At 47.9% G+C, this 26,064-nt stretch overlaps 1 protein-coding gene across 9 annotated transcripts in view; it reads left to right on the forward strand.

Moving 5' to 3' along the window:
* PLCB2 (phospholipase C beta 2) overlaps positions 1 to 26,064 on the forward strand; it is a 72,158-nt gene that overhangs the window by 33,682 nt on the left and 12,412 nt on the right. For 5 of the 9 annotated variants that reach the window (XM_032802536.2, XM_032802529.2, XM_032802531.2 and 2 more), the window contains 22 exons: positions 2,138 to 2,191; positions 4,305 to 4,380; positions 5,153 to 5,253; positions 6,095 to 6,261; positions 6,463 to 6,609; positions 7,702 to 7,859; positions 10,041 to 10,123; positions 10,621 to 10,705; positions 11,815 to 11,977; positions 13,000 to 13,088; positions 13,429 to 13,525; positions 14,575 to 14,659; positions 15,221 to 15,345; positions 17,414 to 17,568; positions 18,032 to 18,196; positions 19,043 to 19,142; positions 19,590 to 19,694; positions 20,495 to 20,580; positions 21,038 to 21,125; positions 22,596 to 22,652; positions 24,456 to 24,669; positions 24,973 to 25,141. In XM_032802536.2, coding sequence (XP_032658427.1) covers positions 2,138 to 2,191; positions 4,305 to 4,380; positions 5,153 to 5,253; positions 6,095 to 6,261; positions 6,463 to 6,609; positions 7,702 to 7,859; positions 10,041 to 10,123; positions 10,621 to 10,705; positions 11,815 to 11,977; positions 13,000 to 13,088; positions 13,429 to 13,525; positions 14,575 to 14,659; positions 15,221 to 15,345; positions 17,414 to 17,568; positions 18,032 to 18,196; positions 19,043 to 19,142; positions 19,590 to 19,694; positions 20,495 to 20,580; positions 21,038 to 21,125; positions 22,596 to 22,652; positions 24,456 to 24,669; positions 24,973 to 25,141 — 2,569 coding nt within the window. The remainder of the gene's footprint in view (positions 1 to 2,137; positions 2,192 to 4,304; positions 4,381 to 5,152; positions 5,254 to 6,094; positions 6,262 to 6,462; positions 6,610 to 7,701; positions 7,860 to 10,040; positions 10,124 to 10,620; positions 10,706 to 11,814; positions 11,978 to 12,999; positions 13,089 to 13,428; positions 13,526 to 14,574; positions 14,660 to 15,220; positions 15,346 to 17,413; positions 17,569 to 18,031; positions 18,197 to 19,042; positions 19,143 to 19,589; positions 19,695 to 20,494; positions 20,581 to 21,037; positions 21,126 to 22,595; positions 22,653 to 24,455; positions 24,670 to 24,972; positions 25,142 to 26,064) is intronic. The other 4 variants (XM_032802530.2, XM_075065473.1, XM_032802532.2 and 1 more) reach the window with 3 other exon arrangements.

Below are 26,064 nucleotides of genomic sequence, written 5' to 3' on the forward strand. Positions count from 1 at the left end.
TAAATAGCTCCCGGAGCCCCCCCGCTATCCCAGGGCTTTGGGGGCTATTTAAAGGGCCCGGAGCTCCAGCCGGGAGAGCGGGGCTGCGGGGCTTGCCGCACTCCGGCCGGAACTTCAGCCGGGGCTGTGGGGCAGCTTGCTGCGCTCCGGCAAGGGGCTCCAGCTGGGGCTGCGGGTTAGCTTGCTGCACTCCGGCGCAGGGCTTCAGCTGGAAGAGTGGGGCTGCTGGGCAGCTTGCCGTGCTCCGGTGCAGGGCTCCAGCCGGGAGAGCGGGCCTGCTGGGCGGCTTGCCGTGCTCCGGCGCGGGGCTCCAGCCGGGAGAGCGGGGCTGCGGGGCTCCAGCCTGGAGAGCGGGGCTGTGGGTTAGCCGCGCTCCCTGCGGCACTTTGGTCAGGAGAGCGGGGCCATGGAAGACAGTGGAGCAGACCTCAGCCGACGTAAGTAAAAAAAATTTAAAAGGTGCCTAAGGCGCGGGGCCCAATTCCCAGGAATTGGCTGAATCGGCCTAAAGCCGGCCCTGGCTAGCTTCAGGGTTTTCAAATTGCTCCTACCTTTTGTTATATTGTTTGACTAATTCTGACTCTTTTGCTATCTGTATAGCTGTCACTAGTGTTAAATTTCTCTTCAATTGTAGCTGCTGTGAAAGATTTTTATCTTCTAACCCAGTAATTACTAGCTGTCTCTGATATTTCCGTTTTGCATTCCCAAAAATCAGTTTTCAGCCAATGTATGCAGAGCTCTTATAAAACATTCATTATTTTCCCCCTGGTTCTTGAAGTCTCTGTTGAAAACATGCTCTTTTATAAACCACATTTCTGAGATATGAAGAATGCATCGAACATAGCCAGAACCCTTTCATGGTCATCTCCGTGACTGTCTTCAGTAACGTCAAAGGATTTAAAGATATGCTCTGTCTGCTTCCCTGTAGCATATATTAGAGAAGATCGCTGCATATCTCCAGTTTCTTTGTGGAGTTTTTGGAAATTCAAAATCTTGCAAAATACTGCTTCCGTTCTGTCCACTGGGGAAGCTGAAGTTTGCTGGGGCACTGAAGAGTGGCATATTGATGAGATCCTGGAACCTTTGTTGCTGTTCCTTTTGTCTGCAACATCTGTTGCTGTTTTCCTTTTGTTTCTATTCTTAGTTTACTACTGACACCCTGTCATGCTTCTGTACCAGATGTAGACTGGTCACAGAACTTGCTTATACATACCAACTATGTTCATCATAAGATCCTTTAATGCTCTGCCTGGTATGGTTGAGGGTTGTTAAAAAAGGGATTTTTATGCACAGTGTCACCTAGTGGCTGAACAGTTTAATACAATTTAATTTAGCACGCCCATTACAGCGGGGAAAGGCTCTGTCAGCTCCCCATTTCTGGTGCCTTTACTGGCAGCGGGGAAAGGCTCCAGCAGCAGGGAAAGACTCTGGTGGAGAGAGTCTCAGATGTGGTGTGCTTTTCACTATGGCATGCAGCTACACCTACACTACATGCCTCTGCTGGTGGTGTGTAGTGTAGACATAGCCATAATGAGAATGACTGAAACCAAAGTACATAGTGAGCCAGTTAAGCATATGCTTGGTATTATACAAAAGCAATTAAATCCAGAGCCCCAAGACTTATATCCAGGGAAGATCCCCTCCAGCATCACATTAGCCCTGACAAATGCTGAGTCTTTCTTTCCAGGACTGTGTCATATTATTTAACTGACCACAAGGATCATTGTAGAGCAACAAATACAAACACCTCTCTTGAGTGTTTCTCAGGCATTTCTCACTGTGGTACCTAAGTATTTATATACTGTGCTGACTGCCTAACTTTTTCTGCCTCCTTCCCAAAGACTGGGAACAAACCTCTGCTGTTGAGGAGCACTTCAAAATCTGCCAGACCTAAAGAAGAGCTCTGTGTAGCTTGAAAGCGTTTCTCTCTCCCACAGAAGTTGGTCTAATCAAAGATATGACCTCATCCACCTTGTCTGTCTCCTATCCTGGGACCAATGCGACTACAGCAATGCTGCAGACAGGACTCTATTTGGCAGTTAACATCTGAGTTTCTTTCCCTCTCCCTGAATCCTGGCACATGTGGTCTGGAAAGGTTATACAAGCATGTTCTTGTTCGATCTGCTCTTTTTCACAGCCTGGTGAAGCTGAAGATGCAACTCAATGCTGAAGGAAAAATTCCTGTCAGGAAGTGAGTACAGGCATTTACATCTCATTGTCCACCCAGTCAGGTCGAAAACAGAGTAGGTGGGTGAAGGCACGAGAGCCCAACCTGGCTTTGTCTGCCTTGCTGCACCCAGAGGAAATCATTACCTTCTTGGGGTTCTGGTCCTTCCCCCAAGAAGGCTGAAAGGGACTTCTGTCTCCTCTGGCTGTCCCCAGAAGGGGATTAGGCCATGGGGGACATGCCTTGGGTCTGGAGAGCCCATTAGCAGGGGCTGTCCTGCTACTGCAGTAAGAGGAACCCTGGGATTAGCTCTCTGGTCTCAATTAGAGTGGAGATCAACAACTGGGCTGGTCTGGGTTGTATAAAGCCTCATTTGTTGGGGTTTTGTTTTTCAAATTCAAGGCTGGGTAAAATCCAAATCTCATTTTAACCACACTCCTAAAGCTTAAGGGGTTCTGGTCCTGGTCCATCTCTAAATGAGCTTTCTGCCTGGCTGGCAGCAGTGCTGGCATGCCTGTGTTTCTTGCTGCCATCTAGGAATTCTGAGCTGATTGGTTCTTTAATTGTTTTCCCATTATCTGTGTATAAAATCTTTGGGCCTTCTCCCCAGTTTATCCCAGTTAAACACCAGTGTATCTCCACTGATTTCAGCAGTAACTCTGGATTTACACCAATGCAAGTGAGAGCAGAATTGGGCTTGAGGCCCTATTCTCCCCTGTGCTGGTGCTTGTGCAGGTGCAGTGATGGAGGAGGTGGTTTGCACTCCCCTTCTACAGAGCAGGGCTACTTTAGCTCCTGATCCACACTTGAGCAGCCATTGTATATAGAAATATAGCCATTGTAGTATAGAAATACTGGGATACAGGGCAGGGAGTTGGGGTGCAGGAGGGAGCTCAGAGCAGGGGGTTGGGGTGCAGGAGGGATGTGGCAGGGGGCTCAGGGCAGGGGTTTGGGGTGTGGGGTGCAGGAGGGGTTGGGGATACAGGCTCTGACCCAACGCCACTTACCTCGAGCGGCTTTGGGGTGGCAGCATCGCACAGCGGGGCTAAGCCAGGCTCCCTGCCTGCCCTGCCCCCTTGCCACTCTTGGAAATGGCCAAGTCTGGCAGTGGCTCCTGAGGGTGGGATGGGGCAGGTGGCTCTGCCGTGCACTGCCCTCACCTGCGAGTACCACTCCCAAAGCTCCCATAGGCCACAGGTCCCCCTTCCCAGCCAATGGGAGCTGCGGGGGGCAGTGCCTGCAGGTGAGGGCAGCACACAGAGCCCTCTGTCCCCTCTCCCCTAGGGGCCTCAGGGACATAATGCTGGCCGCTTCTGGGAACAGAGCGAGGTCAGGGCAGGCAGAGAGCCTGCCTTAGCCCTGCTGCGCCATTGGGATGGCAATCCTGCAGGCCAGATTGAAAGCCCTGATGGGCCAGATCTAGCCCGCAGGCCGTAGTTTGCCCTTCCTTGTCCTATAGGGTCCCCAGCAGAAACTAATGTTACCCTTGGTCAGGGCCGCCCAGACGATTCAGGGGCCTTGGGGGCCCCGGCCGCCAAATTACCGAAGAAGACCCGGCACTTTGGCGGCGGGTCCTGGGGTGGAAGGACCCCTCGCTGCGGGTCTTTGGGGTACTTCAATGGCAGGTCCCAGGGCGGAAGGACTCCCCACTGCCGAATTGCTGCAGAAGACCCAGAGTGGAAGAAGCTCCGGGGCCCCGGGCCCCGTGAGAGTTTTCCGGGGCCCCCAGAGCGAGTGAATGATCCCTCTCCAGGGGACCCGAAAAACTCTCATGGGGGCCCAGGGCCTGAGGCAAATTGCCCCACTTGCCCCCTCCCCTCTGGGCAGCCCTGCCCTTGGTTGGAGAAACCTCTGAATTGAAGCAGCAGTGGTATTTATGTATTGATATCAATGGGAGTTAGGCCCCTAAATACCTTTAAGCATTTTGTACATAACATCTCTCCACATATCTGTTCTCTTTCTCTCTGTGACCTAGTTTTGCATGCACCCTTTTGTCCCTCTCTCTGATTGTAGCTCCCCACTACCCCATCTTATCCCACCCTCTGACTGCACCTGCCAGCAGCCCCAACCTCTGTTCTCGCTCACTGCTCTTCACAAATTGTCATTTTGCAGGCCTAACTTCTCTTCTCTCTCTCAGTATTTTTCAGATGTTTCCTGCAGACAGGAAGAGGGTAGAAGCTGCATTACATGCTTGTCACCTTCCAAAGGGCAAGGTGAGTGACTTCTTGGGATATTCAGAGGTGTCCAGAGCTCCAGGACAATTCCTTCACTGGTCCTGACCTCCTGACCATGATGATGCTATCCCTAAAACAGCCCCAAAGAGGTAGTCTTCTTGACCACCATTCTAAATTACTGTGAAACTGTATAATCTGTGCCATGCTGGAGCTTTGCCTCACTCCCAGCCATGATGACATCAATTATTATTATTTCTATTAGAGTGTCACCTAGGGCCCCAAAGAGCTGACAGTCTGAAGAGATAAGATAAAGTATCAGAGGGTTAGCTGTATTAGTCTGGATCTGTAACAGCAGCAAAGAGTCCTGTGGCACCTTATAGATTAACAGATGTATTGGAGCATGAGTTTTCGTGGGTGAATACCCACTTCATCAGATGCATGAAAAGGGAAAAAGAGGCACAGAGACTTGCCCAAGTTCACTCTGCAGGTCAATAGTGGAGTCAAGAATATACCCCAGATGTTCTGAATCCCAGGCCACTGCTTTATCCACTCAACAACTGCACCTTCCCAAGGGACACCAGCGACAACTCACAACTACCCCATTGAAATAGTTTCCCCCAAAGCATCACAACTACTTGCCCTGTTTCTTTAAGAAACATCTGATGCTCGGTGTGCTATTTCACACCACCACAAACAGGGATACTCCAGGCACTACAGAGCAGGGCAATAGGAATATGGACTATGGGCTCTAATAAGGAAGTGAAGGCAAACATGGGTTTGCAGTACTTGCGAGATGCGGTTTCTTTTTCAGAATGATGCGATCAATCCAGAGGACTTCCCTGAGAAAGTGTATAAAACCTTCCTGATGAACCTGTGTCCCCGTCCAGAGATCGATGAGATATTCACCTCTCAGTGAGTCTTCCTCATGCTGCAGGGGCAGGCTTTGTTTCATGAAGGGAAAAGACAGGCAAATGGGGGACAATAAAGGAGGAAGAAACGGTATAACTGAAGCGAAACGACTGGGGTGTATGAGGTGACTTCAGTCTCAGTCCTGCTCCTAATGTGCAGGTGTCTGTGTCACCAACGGAATTGACATGCTTCTGACAGCCTCAATAGAGAGGGCAGGCCTGGCTGGGGTATGGAGACTGATCTACCCTCTTCGTTGCCAGAGGTGGTCACAGGTCAAGGCTGAATCAAATAGGTGGGAAGTGTGCACTGCCCGTTTCTGCACTTGAACCTGTTCAGTGGACAGGTAAAAAACTTTAGACCATGATTTTCAGAAGTGACCAATGATTTTGGGTCTCTCTGTGTGCAGGTGGCCAAACTGGTGACAGCTTAAAAGGGTTTGATTTTCAGAGGTGAGTTCTCAGCTCTTTTGAAAATCAGGCCCCTTGATAGTGTCTCAAGTTGGGCACCCAAAATTTGAGGCACCAAAAACCACTGATCGCTTCTGAAAACCTTGGCCTTGGTCTCCAATCTGTGTAACCTTTCACTAGCACTAAATATGCAGAAATAAGATACAGAAATAAGATACAAAGAAGAGGGAAGGGTGCTGCAAGATAGAGGAACTGAGAGAGAGCTGGAGCCTTCAGAGAAAAGAAAGCCTTCTAGGAAATGGTGGGAGTCCAGAGAGATGGGCATGCACAGCTAGCTGTAGGAAGGATTAGCCTGCGTCCCATTGCTGGAAAAGGGGTTTTCCAGTAACACTTAAATACATTCTCTCTTCCATTCCTTTCTGATTCTTTGCCCTTAGCCATTCGAAAGCCAAGCCCTACATGACCAAAGAGCACTTGGCAAAGTTTATCAACAAGAAACAGCGAGATTCCCGCCTCAATGACATCCTTTTCCCTCCGGCCAAACCAGAGCAGGTGCAGGGCCTGATCGAGAAGTACGAACCCAGTGGAATTAACATCCAGAGAGGTGAGTCTTGTTCAGCACACTGCCTCTCTGTCTTTCCAGTGCTATGGAATCATCTCACACTGCACATTACACTGATACTTACCAGCGTGTCTGGAGCAGCCTGTCTAACTCCTGCAGGCCCCTGTGTTTCAGCATTACCCACCTGCAAGGGAGCCAGGCCTCGTCGTTTCACTTCTGTTAATAGCTTTGTTTTCCCTGCAGGGCAGTTGTCTCCAGAGGGGATGGTCTGGTTCCTCTGTGGCCCTGAAAACAATATTGTATCACTGGACAAAGTGGTGCTGTACCAGGACATGACCCAGCCACTCTCACATTACTTCATCAACTCATCACACAACACCTACTTGACAGGTATCTCCACTGGATGAAACACCAATTCCAGGGATCTTCCCCTAGCTTCAAAGCAGGTGTGTTGTACCAAGCATGTGTACTGACACTGGACATGGATTTTGCCGCATGTGCCATGTATGCTAGGCAGCAGTCGGGCAGTTTGTAAGGAATCAACCCATTGGTAAGGGTTTGAAAAGAAAAAGCATACTCTGCTGTTCTGTAGAAAAGTCACGCTTAGGTGATGCCAAGCAAGGCAAAAGGACTAGGGAGATCAGCCTAAATGCTCAAGACAATGAGTCACAGTCCCCTTATGTCTGATGGATTTGTTTTTGGGATAGCCTGTAGCCAGGGTGTGATGGGCATGTATAACATCTGCAGTGTAGGAAGGGTGAGCAACTCCTTGCCCTCAAGCTCATAGCCAGGATCATTTCCCATCACCAGCTCCATTGCAGTACAAGATTATGGCTTCATCATCTGTCTATATAGACAGGTATGGGTGTTCTTGGGATGTGAGGGCAGGTTCCTGTCTTTCCTAAACAGCTGGCAAGGTGTGTGTCTCTCTCAGGAGTCCCTAGACTAAGCAGATGTGTGCCACTCTTCACTAACTGGGCATGTGTCTATCCCTGGATAGATGCATTAGCCTGCAACGTGATTGGGCAGGTATATATGCTCTAAGATTTCAGTGAGAAGCAGGTTTCCTCCCCAAGAGTCAAGCAGGTATATAGCCCCATAGATTGAAGGCAGATCCATACCCCTTCCCAGCAGCTGGTCAGATGTAGATCCCTCAGGAATTCAAGAGCAGGTAATTGTGTGTCCCTCTCAACTGACTGGGCAGGTGTCTCCCCCAGGGATTAGTGGTAGGTGGATACCATCACACCTCATCCCTCAATGTGCAGAAGGTAAACACATTAGTATAGGCCATGCTTTGAGGGAGGAAGAAGTGTTAGGTAGGGCTCCACTGCCCAGTCACCTAAAATCTCTCTGCAGTGTGGAGTGCACACTTGCCCTGGGTGTGCACAGAGCTGTTTCCCCTTCTTACTGCTCTCCATGCACAATGCACTCACACAAATAAATGGCAAACCAGAGTCTCTTCTTCTCTTCCTGCCTCTCCAGCTGGCCAGTTTTCTGGCATCTCATCTCCTGAAATGTATCGTCAGACCCTGCTGTCTGGCTGCCGTTGTGTGGAGCTGGACTGCTGGAAGGGTCGTCCCCCAGATGAGGAGCCCATCATCACCCATGGATTCACCATGACAACTGAGATTCTCTTCAAGGTGAGGGATTGTCTCCACAGATTGTGTGTCCTGATTTTATACTTATTTCTGTGTACCGAGAGTGAATGGATGAAGAATGGGCAGGGGGACCCAGGTATATGGATAGATGAGCATCTATTCAACAGGATGGCCTGATGTGTAGGTTAATTGGGGGAAAGTAGATAGATAGGGGGAGAGCAACGGGGCTGTTGTATGGATGAGTCTGAATAAATGAGGTGAAATACTTGTGAATTGTCAGATATGGAATCAGAGAGGTGGCTGGGTGGCTGGAGAGATGTATGGTTGAATGGATGAGTGCCTAGTGGTTGGAGGGTTGTGTAGGTGGATGGATGAGTGTGTGAATGAATAGCTGTGTGAGTTCAGACAAACGACAAGCACCGGGCATCTTTTCAGAAGACCACAAGGGTTAAGAGAGAGCCTTGTTGTCTTCTACAGGTTGATGCCTACAGCAGGTTTGTAATGTTAAATATCGGCACTATGGGGATAATTCCTTTTGTCACGGGTGCCATGGGAGTACATGATATGCATCCAACAGAGCAGCAGCCATCTGGGATGTTGGTCATACAGCTTCCCTGACTATTCACTCAAAGGCTCCACAGGGAAAAGAGAGCCAGCCCAGGGTCACGCGCCATTGCCTAGTGAACTTGGTATTCATGCTGAAGGATTTGTTTTAGTGCATTTAACCACATAAATGACAAACATCATGCACGGTAAAAATCACAAGACTACACTCACTTCCCCTCAGTCCACTCAGGCAAAGCCCAGATCCCACCAGACAGAAGCCAATTGTTAACAGCTCTCTTGTACTTAGTCTGTGTTCCCCTGCTCCTCCCATTCCTGCACTTCATTATTACCAAGACATATGAAAAAATAAACCCTTTCTCCTTCAGTGCTCAGGTACCTTGACTTGCCTGTAATAATTAATGCTGGCAATTTCCCAGGCTCTCTTTTTTAGTATCATGGTTGCTTTTGCATAGCAGTTCACTACAGATAGGGCAAATAATAGCACAACTGTGTATTATGGAAGCTATAATTGCCCTGAGGGGGTTCTGCTAAACCATGTGAATGAACCTCAGGATAGAATTATAACCTGTTAACACAGCATGAGCCCTGTTTTTAGTTTATATAATACACAGAACCCCCGTCTCCTGCTCCTTCCCTTCTCCAACCCTCATCTTTCTAATAGCATCTTTTGCACCCTCTCCTCCTCTGAACTTGTAGCAGCTTCCTTTGAAATACCGCTCAAGTGGCCCCCTGAAGTGGCACTGGAGCCGCCTTCCTTAGAGAAAAACTGCTTGTTGAATCAGGGTTTGGGGGTTGGGGGCGTGGGTTGCATAGGTTGAAGTCCTTGGGCCACATTCATCTCTGGCATTATGCCACTATCTTCCTCAGGCTTACACCAGAGCTGAATTTGGCCCAATGGATTGAACTCTGCAGTCCATGTACTATAATGCAGTATACAATGGATTGTATGATATCACTGAATGAATGGAGCAGGAGTAAGCGGGGGCAGATAATTACAAAGGAGAAAAACTATGCTCCTGTAACCTGCCAGTTAGCAACAACGGGAAAGAAAATAGAGAAAAGTTCATTGCAGTTTAATAGGGGCCTGAGGAAAATATTATTTTAAAAAATAAATCAATATTGTTGAGACTAGTTCCATGGCATCAGCATCTGGAATGTTAGTAACTGCTGGTTGCTGAGCAGTTCTGTTTGCTGTGCTAGTAGATAGTCAGGATCAGGAAGGATTTTACAGGCAAATAAAATGACAGACAAATGGACAAATTCAGAGGAAGTATGTGTCGCAGTAAATCTTGAGAGTTTAATCTGGCGTCACTTACACCTTTTTTTCTGGCCCCCTCAATGAATCTTACACCAAATTTAGTCTCCCTTTAGCACATTTATTTGAATCACACCCATGTAACAAGATATACACTGGCCCTCCTATGCCTTCCTCATCACCTCTGAATGTGAACTATTGAGTATAAAAGAACCTAAGAGAATCCAAGTTGTACCTCATGCTGAGAGACCAGACGAGAGGAGTGTTTGAAAAGGAAGTTTAGTCATGCCTGGGAGAGCCACTGGACATGATTAACTCAGAGATGTGAAAACTGGATGGCTACCTGTCTCAGGACACTATAATAATGCTGTCTGTCTGTCTGTCTGTCTCTTTTTGTTTAGGATGTCATTGAGGCCATTGCAGAAAGTGCTTTCAAAACCTCTCTCTACCCAGTTATCTTGTCCTTTGAGAACCATGTTGACTCGTGAGTATCCAGTGGTTGCTGGTGGACTCACATCTGGGGAACTCATGTGAGAGAATTCATTTTTTGCTGTCTGAGAGGGGAGGTAGAGGCAAGCACAACCTCTCCAGCACATGGTTGCGATTTCCTGGGTGTCTGAGGCTGGGGGTAGCAAGGTGAAGCACTGGAGTTGCAGTGTTAGGAGTTCTTCTTGGAGGGATCAGAGGTGATTGATGCTGAAAGATGAGATAATTAAACCAGTGAATTCCATCCTGCCACTCCCATTGAACCTCCCCCAAAACGCCTACTGTTGGACAGGTGATGGAGCAGGGCAGACGCTGTTAGTCCTGGAGAAGGGTTTCAGAGAGCCTGTGTCAGAGATCAGGATGAGGGGAGGTTAGGGTTAACCCTTTGGGTGGGAGGGGGCAGGGCACGGTGCATGGTGGAGGAGGGTTGCTCATGCTCTTTTCCAGATTCAATAGGTTCATGTCTCACTCTTGTTTTATTGCATTATTCCTTAGGCCCAAGCAGCAGGCTAAGATGGCTGAGTACTGCAGGACCATATTTGGGGACATGCTGCTGACAGAGCCACTAGAAAAATATCCAGTAAGTGGAAGATGGGGGAGAACTTTTATTGGGGAGAGGGCATCATACACACAGGGATCACTCCCTGATGCTGTCTGGCTCTGCCACCTGTATGGTAATTTGGGGGATCCTTTGTGGCAAGTGGGAGGAGGCTTATAAAGGCATTAAAGTCAGTGAGCCTAGAGACAGAGGCAGTGAGAGGAGACAGCTGGAAATGGGGCTGGGTGCTGAGCAATTTGGAGAATGAAGGGTGAACTTTTCAGCTTCAGGGCCAGATTTTTTGAAACTAGAGGCCTGATTCTGCTCTGTTATACCTATGTGACTCCTTCGACTTTAGAATCAGACCCCATCTGAGTTGTGCATGTGAAATACATATGTACAGGCATAGTCAGGTAAGTAACATATGCAGCTGCATGCACAGAACAGTGGAGTGCATGTCCAGATAATTGATTGCACATGCAGCTCCCCAGTTTGCATGTACAAATGCATATTACCTTTTTGTAACCCCCATGCAGATTACTACTGCTGTGCCAGAAATATACATGGTGCTTTGCAGAAAAATTAAAAGACAACATCTGTGTCCCAAAGTGCTTACAGTCCACAATACAGCAGGGCACAATGAAGGATGGCATGTGGGTTGTTGGAGGGTGGACAAGGTCTACAACAATAGAATCATGCAATCATGCAGTGTCTCTTGGGGAGAATCATGGTAGGCAGACAAGGTAGAGCACCTGGAAACCATCTGTTAGTTGGATGGATACAGAAGGATATTTGGGTGACCCTTTAAATGGTGCTGAATGTAGGCAGATGTGTGGCTGGAAAGAGAGCATGGCACAAGCAGGCACAAAGATGGAAAAAGTGTGGGCTGTAGATGGAGAAAGGTATAAAAGTAGTGTAGCTGCCAGTGTAAAATTGGCAGCCAGATGGCCAGGATACAAGATGTGGATGGCACTGTAAGCAGACAGGTGGATACAGGTACAGACAGGCGATAAAGATGTCGAAGGATGCAGATGGTGCAGTGTGGAGGCAGACAGATGGACTGAGATGTTCACGGATACAGATGGACAGCTGAGTGTATGAGCTCTGTCTCTCTGTAGGGGAAATTCAATAAGGACTTTTCTATGTTACAGCTGAAGCCGGGCGTTCCCCTGCCAAGCCCTCAGGATCTCTTAGGGAAAATTCTGATAAAGAACAAAAAGAACCAGTCTGCATCTGAAGATAGGCGGGACTCTCTGAAGAAAGAGAGGAATGAAGCTACTGACCAGCCTGTCACTGTGGATGGTATTGATACTGGTACAATACGAAGTGGGGGAGGGGACTCATCCCACTCAGATGGGGTGGCCTGGCGCTTTGGAGAATGTCCAAACTGGCCAGGTGTTATTTCAAGAGATCTACTATACGTAAGTTCAGGCACTTCAGAGTGAAGAATGAGGGGGATCAGCTTCTCAGAACAGAATTATGTTTTCAGACACCATATAGCACTAATAGTGATAGCAGAGCCTTAAAAGATCATGTTACCGATACATTGCCTGGTTATCTGCCAACCATTCTGCTTCTCCGGAAATGCACTGCTGCATATACTGGCTGTTGATTTGATGTGTGCGTGGACAGGCTATATTGCCCTTGATTCCTGTCCTGCGTTGTCATCAGGTAGCTAGCTCTATGGCATCCAGCAAATACACCATGACATATTTCCTAACCATAAATATTTTGAAGGCTTATACAACCTGCAGCTCCCCCAGATCTTTCATCTCTTTTGCATCTTACATTTGGAGACCCCAAGACAGAACAAGTGAGATTTCAGCCCATGGAGTCTCCATGCCCCTGTTACAGAAGGCGCACAGAGGGCTATGACAATGCAGGAACAGCTCCTCTGTAGAATAGCCAGGAATCAGGATCTAAAGTAAATCCACACCCAGATTTGTCCCATTAGGTATGATCCTTGGTGGGGGAAGTGGGACTGCAGCCCACATCTCATGGGAGAAGCCTATTAAGGGAGGCTGGAGGCTCTGGGGATACAGCCAACTTAGATCCTGTTACTATTATTTGGGGCTAAGGAGGCCGACAAGAGGAAGAACTGAATTACTTGAGTGCGCCAACCCAGAGCGATGCCTTTCCATATTTGGATGGAGCCATTAGAGCAATTTCATAGCTCTTTTGTGTTCCCATGTTTACACTGGGAGGAATTTCAGTTCAGAAAAGTGGCATGTTTCCCTTGCTAGTGGAGGCAGCATTAGAGGACATATCAGCAATCCTTCACGCTATCCTGTCTAATTGCGCTGCTGGTGAACACTGTGTATGCTTAATCTGGGCAGGTGATGTGACCGAAGAGGGCCCAGAGGAAGATGAGGAGGAATCTGGAAACTTGGATGAAGAACAGATTAAAAACATGCAGTCAGATGAGGTAGTGCCACTGACCTTTCCTCTCTTGATCCATTTGCTTCTTCTGGGCAGTGACCATATCACAGCTTGCTGTGGGGTCCCATTGTGCTATTTAACCTAAAGCCTCCCCTCCTCTGTCCCCCACAGGCTTGAGAACTCAAGCTCTACCCCAAGCCACAACCTCAAAGCAACATCTGCACAGCTATTCTTAGCATACTTATGTGAGCTCTGCTAGCCCAAGCCGAGACCTGGACTGGGACGCTTGCTTCCAGATCTAGTGTAGCCATAACCTTAGAGACCCAACTGTGAGTGTGTTGTTTTTCTGGGAGATGTCTCCATCTGTCTATTCTCATTTTGCATAGGGCACTGCTGGCTTGGAAGTGACAGCTTACGAGGAAATGTCCAGCCTGGTTAATTACATTCAGCCCATCAAATTTGACTCCTTTGATACCTCAACAGGTAAGAAGAATTCTTATCTTTTCACTATTCTAAATGTTTTCATTGAAACAGCTAGTATGAATGTTCACATATTGACAATCTCCAGCTATTCTGACTGCAGCTGTATTTGCAGATGCTCTGTTGCCCCATGCCATCTTGTGTTACCCTCCTTGCTCTCTCTCACAGTAGCAAACATGGACATGTGCAACTCACACATCCCTTTGTAGTCAATGGGTCAAATGCTGCTCTCAGTTACGCTAGCAAAAATCAGCACCACCACCACTGCAATCCATGGAGATGTTCTTGTCTTACACTGGTGTAAATGGGAGCAGAATTTAGCCCAGTCTGTATCAGTAAAATTGACTGGTCTTTCTCTTCAGTGGGGATTCCCCGTGCTGGGTGATGGAGAAAGCTGTACACCTGTAACCATGTGAAATGCACCTGGGGCCAGTTTTGAGTGAACTGGGTTGATTCATGGTGTCAGTGAAAAACCTGGTAAAATGCAGAACTTTTCATTGAGCTTTGCTGTCAGTGTTTGGGTTCACTTGAACCTACAATGCAAACTAAGGGGAAACAAGACAACTCCTGCACTGACACCATGGAAACAATTTACATTGCACACATCCCTGCCGTGTGAGCCTCCCTCTGTCTGTGAGATTATAATGTGTGGTTTGGAAACAAAATTAAGGGCTGTAATTGTTACTATGTTTTCTGTAAAAGAAAAGGTGAACTTCTTAACCCCTCACCCTTTGCAAGCTGATCCTCTGGATGTGTTCATTTGCCTGTCCCAGATAAATCCAACCCAAATCCCAACAGCTCAAATAAACCTTTATGAGTACTCCTCCAATTCCATTTCAGAGGGCCAAGCGAGGATGGAGGTGTCTTGATCTGATCATGGGGTCCATGGGGAAAGGTATGGGTGGGTCCATAGGGAAAGAGACAGGCTGGGTGTTCCTTGGTGTGAGGCGCAGCATGAATGTGTCATGCTTTGATTGCAGCACTTGGCAGAGTTTGAGATGAGGTCCTGGGAGTGCCTGTCTTTTAAACATTTCCCTTTTCCATATTCCCAGAGCAGAACCGAAGTTATGTCATCTCCTCCTTCACCGAAACGAAGGCTTATGATCTACTGACCAAATCCGCAGAGCAGTTTGTAGAGTATCCTTTTTGCTAAATGAGCTCTTAAGCAGCATTGTCCTGTGTACCTGGGTGATGCATTTTAAGCGGAATATGAAAGCGTTACTCCCTGTCATATAGTAGCATTCTGATAAGCTGTATGACAATGCACAGTCCCATGAGTGCTTGCAGGCTCCTGGGATAAGGTAAAAACAGCAAAATTTGCTTCGGCTCCTACTCACAATCCATGAAAGGTCCCAATTAAACAGAGAACTCAGATATGGTGCTATTATCTGGGGAACATGTAGGTTGTACTGACCACAGGGCTTCCGGATGTCTGCTGCCCTCTAGCAGGTACAGTCAGGACTACCAAATGTTTGTTGCTAAGCATAGAGCACATCATGTTATATAGGGACGCAGGAAAGGGTTCTTGCTTTGATACCATGTCTTACAGCCTCTGGTGTTTATAACATGGGATGTTATCAAGGGATGCAGCAATTTCAGACTTAAAGAAGCTCATGTAATCTGCAACTGGGAGCTAGTTCCAGGCCACATGGGCAGCAATAGGCCACTCCAGACCTGTTTCCTATGGAGTAACTGCAGATATAACAAGCGACAGATGAGCCGGATTTACCCCAAGGGCACCCGAATGGACTCATCCAACTACATGCCTCAGATGTTCTGGAACGTCGGCTGTCAAATGGTAGCCTTAAACTTCCAGACAATGGGTGAGTTGCAATCTGTCCCATGCTTCTCAATAGATGGGGGTCTGTTCACACCCACCCTTATTTCCCCTCTTTCCCTCACTGGGATTTCTCGGTATTACCAGGTGCCTCTGAACATGTGTGCTGTTTGCTTTGCCCTTGTCTTGTCGAATTCAGTCTACCCATGGATAGCTCTCTGTCTCCGACTGAGCCTCTGTCTCTTGCAGACAGAGCCTTTTTCAGCAGCACTGACAGAGTTAGCCCTGCATGACAATACCTTTGAATTCCAACCTCCCACCTACTATCCATGCAGTTCAGCATCTGCAGAAATCAGCTCAGGCCAGCCTAATTTCATTCTTCAGATGGTGTGGGGAGTGTAGTAGTTAACACAGGCTGTTGGGAGGCACAGCTACACCTAAGCCACATATGCTGTTGTAGGCAGCATGCACAACTAGAAACCTGCTGCATTCTAGCACTTCTTCCCCACTGCTAATTCCAGTGTTGTTGATCTGGGGTAGGCAGGAAGGGGCTCCAGGGCTCCCCCTTCCCATGTCCACTTCAGGTACTGCATGCCCAGGGTGAGAAGGCGGGGAGGAAGGGCATCTGTCTCTCACACACACGTGCGTGAGGGTGTAGAAGAGATAGAGGCTGGAAGTTGCAGCTAGACAAATTCAGACAGGAAATAAAATGCAGATTTAGAACAGTGAGGAAGGATAATTATTGTTTACCAAGGGTTCAGGTGGATTCTCCATCACTGGCAAATTTACATCACAATTAAGTGTTTTTCTAAAAGATGCACTCTGGTTCAAACAGGAATTATTTGGGAGGTCTCCAGCCTGTGTTGTACAGGAGGTCGGACTAGATGATCACAACGGTCCCTTCTGGCCTGGGAATCGATAAGTGGGCTGGGGAGAGGAAAAGTGGGAGAGAGGGGAAGGAAAAGTGGAAGTCAGAGAGACTGGCGAAGAGAGGATTGTATGGTATATGGGGCATGGAAAGACTAAGGAGCAGAGTGAGTGAATAGGAAAGGAAGGAGGAGAGGGCAAACATTAATAGCAGAGCAGACAGATTGAGAAGGACTAGAGCAGTGGTCTCCAACCTTTTTACGCACAAGATCACTTTTTGAATTTAAGATCAACCCAAGATCTACCCTGCCCCTTCCCTGAGGCCGCGCCCCGCTCACTCCATTCCTCCCTCCCACCATCACTCACTCTCCCCCACCCTCACTCACTGTCACCGGGCTGGGGCAGAGGGTTGGGGTGCGGGAGGGGGTGCAGGCTCTGGGCTGGGGCTGAGGGGTTCGGAATGTGGGAGGCAGGGGCGGCTCTAGCTTTTTTGCCGCTCCAAGCATGGCAGTCAAGCAGCCTTCGGTGGCTTGCCTGCGGGAGGTCCCCAGTCCTGTGGATTCGGCGGCTTGCCTGTGGGAGGTCTGCCGGTCCCGTGGCTTCGACGTACTCACAGCCAAATTGCCGCCAAATCTGCGGGACTGGCGGACCTCCCGCAGGTGCGCCACTGAAGGCTGTCTGACTGCCGCCCTCACAGGGACCGGCAGGGTGCCCCCCATGGCTTGCCGCCCCAGGCACATGCTTGAAGCACTGGTGCCTGGAGCTGCCACTGATGGGTGGAGGCTCCGGGCTGAGCCTGGGGCAGGGGGTTGGTGTGCAGGAGTGAGGAGTCCAAGCTCTGTGAGGGAGTTTGGGTTCAGGGGTTATATGGTCACACTGCACCTAACCTCATACAATACACTGGACATTTAATTAATTTTACTTTTTATTATGTCATTTGTGGTTTATAGACCCAAAAACCCTTCAGGGATTGTCACAGATCAGTGTAACATTCTCTACTGAGGTGTGTGTGTTGGCTGAGCATGGGGTAGGAGGTTGTGGGGTAGGAGAGGGTGAGGGGTCTGGGAGGGAGTTTGTGGTACAAGAGGGGACTCTGGGCTGCGGGGGGGTTGGAGTGTAGGAGGGGGTTGGGGTGCAGGCTACAGAAGTTCAGTCTCCACAGCTCCTTGATATATACAGACCTTACTGCTGCACTCGCACAAAATTTTCTCTCTCTGTGTCCCTCTCCCTGTATCTCTCTCCCTCAGATGTCCCCATGCAACAGAATATGGCCCTCTTTGAGTTCAATGGACAGAGCGGCTACCATCTCAAACACGAATTCATGCGGCGCCCAGACAAGCAGTTCGACCCTTACTCTGTGGACCGGATTGATGTGGTGGTGGCAAGCATCCTGTCGATAACGGCAAGTACAAGCCCCTGTGCTGTTTCTGTCCTGACAGAGCTGCACACTCGCAGCAGGGAGATAACTGGCACCTATAGCTCCTCTATTTGCCACCCAGGAGGGCTCTTAATGGCAAATGAACCCATAACTTCCTGCCGGAGAGCGTTACTATGGCAACTCCCAATCCTTTTAGTGTTTAAAATTAATCATAATCACATGAAAATAGAAAATTAGCATCTGCCACATGGAATAATCCTGGGCTCTGGTGATGGGGACGGAAGATGATCGGGGGGAGCAGTAAAGCAAGGAGCACAGGGGAAAGGAAAGAGGAATTAGACATTTTATAGGGAATGAATGGGCTGGAGGACAGCAGTGACCAAGAAAAAAGAGGAGACAGGCAACAGAAGAAGTGGCCCTAATCCTAATTCTAAGGCTGGAGAGGGTTTTGCTAGCCATTGCTAGTTTTATTTCTATTTGTTCTTAGATCCTTTCTGGCCAGTTCCTCTCAGATCGCAGTGTGAAGACATATGTAGAAGTGGAGCTGTTTGGTTTGCCAGGGGACCCAAAACGTAAATACAGAACCAAGCTGACATCAAGTGCCAATTCCCTCAACCCGGTATGGAAGGAGGAGGCTTTTGTTTTTGAAAAGGTAACGACACTTCATGGTAACTCAGATAAAGGGCCCCTAAAGAGACCAGTGATCATGAGCATTTTCTCTGGGGATTCCAGGGCCACATGAAAGACTCCTTCATAGATCCATAAAGATCTTTGTGGAGATTCCATGGGCCAGAGATTCAAACAACCACAAGTTCCCCTATTGATGAAGGATCATTGGGAACCCTTTCTGGACATCCCAGAGGCCAAAACACACCTCTCCGAGCATTTTCAAACTGAATTTGCTAATTAAATGAGGCTTGGGAATCTCCAGCCATGAGGAAGCAGAAAAGATGAGAGTAAATACGCGCATATTGTTGTATCACAGAATCAGAGGCACTATTTTAGGGACAAATGGTAGAATAGTGAGAGAGTCAGATCACAGGATCCATGCAACTTTCCCTGGAAGAACCGACTTGCTTGTTGCTACTATTCCAGCTGTGGAGTTAGGGGGCGTACCAGGTGCAAGGTAATAATAATGCTTAGCACTTACATACTGCTTTACATGTTCACCTTCACAACACCCTTGGGAAAGCCGGGGAAGCTTTCACCAGCTCATGAAGCGAGGTGGGTATTATCTCCATTTTAGAGGATGGTTCTGAGACACGGCCATGTGCAGTGACTAGCCCAAAGCCAGGATTAGACCTCAGAAACGCCTGATTCCAACCTGGACCTCATTCTTGTAAACTATGGGGTCACAAAGCAGCTCTTACTGGGCAGTGTGCGGGGTGGGGGGCGTGATTTCTTTCTTGTGTTTACATTTTTACTTAGTGACACCAATACCCTGTCAGGAGTCATAGTAAGGCACCTGGGGCTTGAGCTCTTGTGTTTTTCTCCCCAGATTCTGATGCCAGAGTTGGCTTCTCTCAGAATTGTGGCTTTGGAGGAAGGAGGAAAGTTCATTGGTCAACGCATCATTCCCATTATTGCTGTGCATTCAGGTAAAGTCAGGCCTTTCTGTGGAAACTCCTTCTGTGTCCTTCATCACTGTCCTCTGCTGTCCTGTGCAGTACAATATTAAGCTGAGCTATGCTAGGGGTTAGTGTTAAGGAGGTGACCCCATGCGCTGATGGAGTTGATGCAAGTAGCAGTGCTAGAAACGGTGGTCCAAAGTGCAGTGGTGCTCTCTCTGGGGATGAAGGAAGATGTTGTGTTGTTCTCTCTTGAGCACAGGAGATCAGTCAATGTTGCATTCCTTTGTGTTGTGTTTGAGGTATTCAAGCAGCAGAGACCCTCCAAACTCATTGCAGTGGAACCCATAATGCATGAATATGAGTGCCTTCCCTTTCTCCTGCATGTCACTCACAGATTGCAGTGTTTCCTGTTGGGACGTGGGGTGAGGGTGGGGTGAATGCCCTCACTCATTCTCTCCTGTTTTCTATTATCAGGCTATCACCACATTTGCCTTCGCAGTGAGAGTAACATGCCACTCACTATGCCCTCCCTCTTTGTGTACCTGGAGATGAAGGACTATGTCCCTGACACTTGGGCAGGTAATGTACTTGGAGTGCCTGATGTGGTATGTCCCCTGCCAACTCTAAACTGCTGGTATATGGAAATGGCCAGAGAAGATGACCGACTCTCTCTGTCTGTGGGTTGGAATGGTTTCATTTACCAAGACAAAAATTACCCTAGTGTGTGAGGCTGGAAATCTCACCCAGTGAGGTGATGGTGGGGTTGTCCTCAGTTTGGAGGTGAATTGCACACAGAGCACAGGAGAGGAGTGTGACTGGCAGTCTCTCCAAGCGCACCTTCTACTTGTCTGCTGTTCTGGTTCTGCCACAGCCTACAGGTCCCACCAGTCACTACTTAAGCAGTTGTTTCAACTCAAAATACCACACACCCCAGTCAGGGCGGGTTTATTGGTTCTTTTACCAGCCTTAGTCTGAGCATCATATTTGGGAGCTTCACATGGTTTTTCCACCTCATTGCCAACATTTTGCACAGCTCTAGTTAGGGCTGAGGTTCAGTGGGAAAAAAAGCATTCCCAGGAACAGAGTAGGCAGAATGGCAGTGTCTCCCTGTAACTTGTCGAGAGTGCTCTCCCCAAGATGAGGTTGAGATGAAAAGACAGCGGGGTGGGAGAGGACCCATCCGAGAGAGGGCTGAGAGCAGGGAGAATGGAAACGCACTCTAGTACTAGGAAAGGGAGTGAGGGATTTCTTCAGGCTGCAGTACATCTCTCAGGCAGTTAGTGTGGAGAATGGCTATTCCCAGAAATAAAATCTGAGTGGCAGGGAAAGGGGAAATCTGATGAGTCCACTGACAGTCTGGACCTGTTCTTTGTTTCCAGATCTGACTATTGCTCTCTCCAACCCCATTAAGTTCTTTAATACTCAGGACAAGACATCAGTGATGCTGAAACAGGGTTCTGCAGAGGTGAGTGTTTCTACACGTTCTGCAACGTGCTTTGTGGGTTCAGTCTGAAATGATGCAAGGTGCTTGAAATGATGCTGCATGGTGCCAGGAGCAAGGACAGTGTAGCAGTAGTTCAGTCTTTGAAGGGTAAAAGGGGATTCAGTATCTATTTCAGAAAGCCTTGTCTAATTCCTTGAGGCTGTAGATAGCTCCTGGTGCAGCGACTGTAAAGAAAACAAACTACCAAAGGGGACCCTGCCTGGTGTCAGGAAAGTCATGCCTACAGATTGCAAAACTAAGCAGACTATGATGTTAAGCTCTTGGGAGATTCCATTGTCTCAAATGGGAAAGCATTGTACTGTTTCCCTCACTGACTTTGCTAGGATTTATGCTTATATCAGTTGCTCTATCAGTCTCCACCTCTATTTCCTGGGTCTGTTTTTCTGTAGCATTGATTCACGTCTGATCTTTGTTTTAGAAGCCTGACATGCAGAAGAAGCTTACAGCAGCTCAAACCAATGGGATGCCAAATTCCTTTAGTTTGCATTCTTCAGATGGACCTGCAGGTAAAGCTGTAGATGTGGGTGGGACTAAAAGAATGAGGAAGGAGATGTACATTGCTTGAACATTGAAAGAAGGGGTGCGGGATAGCCCTAGAGAGTGGTAATGGGATCAGAGCCTTTCACCTCTGGGTCACTTGGTTAAATTCTGGACTTGTTCAATAGTGAACAATAGTTGTAACCATCCAGTCACTCTTTGTGTGTGAGTGAAACGAGTGGGTGATTTCACTCGGTTTCCAAGTGTACAACATTATAAAAATCACCATCACAATTAGCACAGTTGATAATCTCAATAGATAAACCAAAGGTCCAGTGAGCATGGAAACAGAACTGTCTTCTTACCCCTAGAGGTGGTCACTCCAGGTCAGAGTAGGGGCATAATAGGATGGCAGTATGGATGAAGATTACATCGCCATCGCTTATGCTGTACTATTCCTGTACTGTGGATAAATAGGGGAGGTCGCTTCCCAACATTGATAATGCAGCAACTTTCACCAGCACTAAAGTCACAAGAAGATAACTTTTTGGAAAGGAGCAGAGATATGGTTAAAAGAGAAACACATAACTGAGGGCAAGATAGTTCATGTTATAAATTACCAGCAGGTGCTAAAGAAATTTCTGTACATTAACAAATTGAGCACCAGCCTTCATATCCTTTCCTCCTTGCAGTCAGACATCCAGACCCAGGGAACGGTTTCCAGATTAAAGCTATTCCTTCATATCCATTCAAGCCTATGGCACCAGGATTTGTGTGCCATGTGCCGTGGATGTATAGGTCCCAGTTCCAGTCATCTGAAATGAGTCCCACAATGACTGAATCAATGCAAGGATGTAGAATCCTTTTCTCTCAGAAATATATTAACACTAAACTAATTCTCTCATTTACTTTATTTTCACATTGGTCTAAGAAGCCACTGACTTCAGCTGAATTACTCCTGATTATGCTAGCGGTATGAGGGGAGGTCAAAGCTACCCAAATCCTCACCAACATTGGGGGCAGGAAATGTAACTTGATGGATTTAATGGATGACTTGGTTCTAGTCAGTAACACCATGTTATTTTTTGAAGCATAATTTTGTGAGGTCCTGATTGCCTCTTTCAGAGTTCTGGGTACATCAAATCCCACTGAAGCCATGTTGAGGGCACTCCACACCTGGCAAGATTGACCTTACTGAAATTCTGTTCCATTGTCTCTGTTGAGTGCTGATGAATGTTAGACACTCCATTGATCAGCTGAGCTGATCCCTGAGTTCCTTCTGAGGCTTGTGGCAGCTTCTGTGTGTAATGTTTCTCCCCAAACAGCAAAAATGGCAGCAAGGTATTTGATGCAGGAATATATACTGCCCCTCTCACAGCATCCTTTACACCAGCGTAAGCAAGAGTGGGAATGGGGCAGAGTCCCCGCTCCCCATTCTCCACTGCTCCATTTTCAGCCCAGAGGTAGAGTATGAACAAGAATCTCTTCTCTGGTTTTAGGAGCTATGGCCCTGGGGAAGGAAGAAACTAAAAAAGAAGTTGCAAAAGAAGTTGCAGGTAATTACACCAATATTACTCTAGAGGGCTCAGGGAGAAGGGATACAAAGATAGCTTTAAGCCACCTTTGTGACTCCCCTATCCTGGGCCAACTGGGGCACATTTAGTCATCCTGCATAACTTAGGAGTAGCTTCAGGGCTGCTTTAATTTGTGCTCTGCTGCCTTTGGTCCCAAGGGGACATTGTAGCAGCTGTGAATAGCTGAAGCACAGCAGCACTTCAGCCATGTTCTAATGCCTCCCAGCTTGCCCTCAACACACACATTGTACTAGGGTTTCCTGCAGGAGGCAGCAGAGAGCCAGCATCGCCGGTACCCCAGTAAGAGACACTCCTATGTTAAAGGAATGCTACAGTGGCCAGATCTGCTGGCTTTAAGACCCCTTTACACCGGCAGAAGCAGCATGAAGAGGGCTACAGGGCACCTTAAGCCCCCCTGTGGACTGAGCCCTTCATCTGTTGATTTAATGCATTATTATTTGCCTATTTGTCTGCATCATAATGCTGTGTGATAAAACCAATACTCAATATTAACATCAAAATAAAAATCCAACGTGGCGGACTATACCACCAAACAGGGCACAAAGATGAGTTCACCTGCCCTCAGTCAAACTACCCCACTACCTGCCATCCATCTGCTGCAAATCTCCACATGTCACAGAGACGAATACATTACTCAACAAGTAAAGGATATTCATAAATTAAAAAAACAGTGTTAGGATGGAGTTATGGTTGTATAAGGATGGTTGTTAATACAGCATATAGCTGAGTCATTACTTTAGAAGGCAACAGTTCAAAAAGCCTAATTTCCTGACTCAAACATTTGTGTTTGCACATTGTCCCTGAATTTCCTCACTTTCAAATCGTCACTAGAACTAAAGTTCAGAACGTTCTTACAGATTCCCAAGCACAATCCATTACTTTCCTTAGCACCCCAATGACCTTTTAACCACAGGTACCAGAGTTCTAGTGACTTGCTGCCCAAAGACAATGGAGTCTCGGTAACATTTCCCTCGCACCCTTCCCCATAACCCTTCATCTCTTGTAAAAGCCACTAGCAAAACTCTTTCCTCACACCTTGGAGGGGATGTCATACATTAGAACTAGAGGCCATTATTCCCCAGACAATGTAAGACTATACTGGTCATAATTAGGGCCCTACCAAATTCATGGGCCATTTTGGTCAATTTCGTGATCATAGGATTTTTAAAATAGCAAATTTCATGATTGCAACAATTTAAATCTGAAATTTTACAGTGTTGTAATTGTTGGGGTCCTGACCCAAAAAGGAGTTGTGAGGGTGTTGCAAAGTTATTGTAGGGGGAAGTTACTGTATTGCCACCCTTACTTCTGCACTGCTGCTGCTGGTGGCTCTGCCTTCAGAGCTAGGTGCCCGGACAACAGCCATTGCCCTCCAGCTGCCCAGCTCTGGGACCCCGCTAAAATAACTTTGCGAGCCTATCCCAATATTTTCCAACTAAAATTTGTCCTAGCTTGTGTGGACAGTTAATTGTGTGAATTTGTCTTGTGCCTCATGACATCCTGATGTGTCCCAACACAATTAGGTTGACCATCAGGACAAAATACAGAACTGGCAGCTCTACGGGCATGTACCCAGACCATGAATCAACCTGTTGCTTACTGACCATGCAGTTACCCTGATGAAAGGGAGGAGGTGCTGGAGGCAGTGTTGAAAAACAGCCTGAAACAAAAAGAAATTAGAGTATGGAAAGAATGTCTGCATGAGAGAGAGGTAGGTAGGTGAGCTAGAGAGCCAGCCAGGCCACTTTTTATATTGTATTTTAGAGCTCCAAACAGCCAGCCTTGAGGAACTGCAGAAGATGAAGCTTTTTATGAAGCTGCTGAAGAAACAGGAGAAGGAGCTGAAGGAGCTGGAGCGAAAGGGAAGCAAGCGCAGGGAAGAGCTGCTGCAGAGATATTCAGCCCTATTCTCAGAGTTGGTCACCCAGTGTGGCAGGAAGAAGATCACATGCCCTCGGAAAACCCAGAAAAAGAAAAGGTAAAATACAGCATAAGAAGTTTCCAGATGTGCTGCATTGCACTCAGGCCTTGCTGACTGCATGCACAAGACGCGCTAAGTGCTTCCTTCAGAAGAACACACGTGAGCCACACACTTCCCCTGTCTTCATGCCTACTCTCCAAAAAAGAGGCATGGAGGGGGTTGCCTGCCACATATTTCCATAGGTGTGCACATTCCTTTCTGAGAGGTGTACGGGAGGACTCTTTGATATGGTGCAACACGTAGAATGGATTACCTTCTGTGCTGCACTAAGCATTCCTCCTGTGTTCCTCCTGTTAACAGGAGTTTGACTGTAGAGGAGGTCAGTGCAGAAGGGAATCCGGCAGAGATGGCAGAGAACGCTGACAGCCGAGTCTTGGAGCTGAAGGAGAAGCTGGAAATGGACCTAAAGCAAGTGTGGGAAGAGCAGTATGATGGGATTCGGAAAAAGAAAGAGCACCATGCCACAGAGGTATGGAGTGCATGTGTACTGCACCTAAGCACTCACAGACTGGGGGGTTGCCCACAGAGAGTGCCACCAGCCAGGTTACACCTTCACTGACTGCTACCATTAGCGCATTGCAGATGCAGCCAGGCACAAGAATGCCCACTGACACAGCCCTAGTCACCAACATTGCTGTATCCTTGCAAATGCCATGCTGGAATAAAGCCGCTCCAGCATATTTCACACCAGCCATAATCAAAGCAGTGCCTATAGATGCAATGCCCACACACAGCATGCCCCCCAGCCTGAGTGCTACTCATGGGGTCTGCTCTGGTTCCTGTTGGAAAAGACGGTTACTCACCTTTGTAACTGTTGTTCTTCGAGATGTGTTGCTCATATCCATTCCAGTTAGGTGTGCGCGCGCTGCGTGCACGTTCGTCGGAAGATTTTTACCCTAGCAACACTCGGTGGGTCGGCAGGGCACCCCCTGGAGTGGCGCCGCTATGGTGCCGGATATTATACTCCTACCGACCCAGCCGCCTCATCACTTCTTGCTGGCAACTCCGACAGTGGGAAGAGGCGCGGGTGTGGAATGGATATGAGCAACACGTCTCGAAGAACAACAGTTACAAAGTGAGTAAGCGTCTTTCTTCTTCGAGGCATTGCTCATATCCATTCCAGTTAGGTGATTCCCAAGCCTTATGTAGGCGGGGGTCGGAGTGAGATACTGCAAAATGCAAACACGCCAAGCCAGAGGCTGCAGCATCCCTTGACTGTTAACAGAGCAATAATGCGAAGCAAAGGTATGGACCAAGGCCATGGAGCCGCGCGAGAGATCTCATGGGTAGGGACACAGTCCACCAGGCGGCAGACGAAGTCTGAGTCCTGGAGAGCATAGTGAGTGGCTTGGGGAAGTGAGCCAAACACTACAATGCGGGTGCACTGTATCA

This window comes from Chelonoidis abingdonii, chromosome 4 (assembly GCF_003597395.2).
Source record: "Chelonoidis abingdonii isolate Lonesome George chromosome 4, CheloAbing_2.0, whole genome shotgun sequence".
In the NCBI taxonomy this organism is placed as follows: domain Eukaryota; kingdom Metazoa; phylum Chordata; order Testudines; family Testudinidae; genus Chelonoidis; species Chelonoidis abingdonii.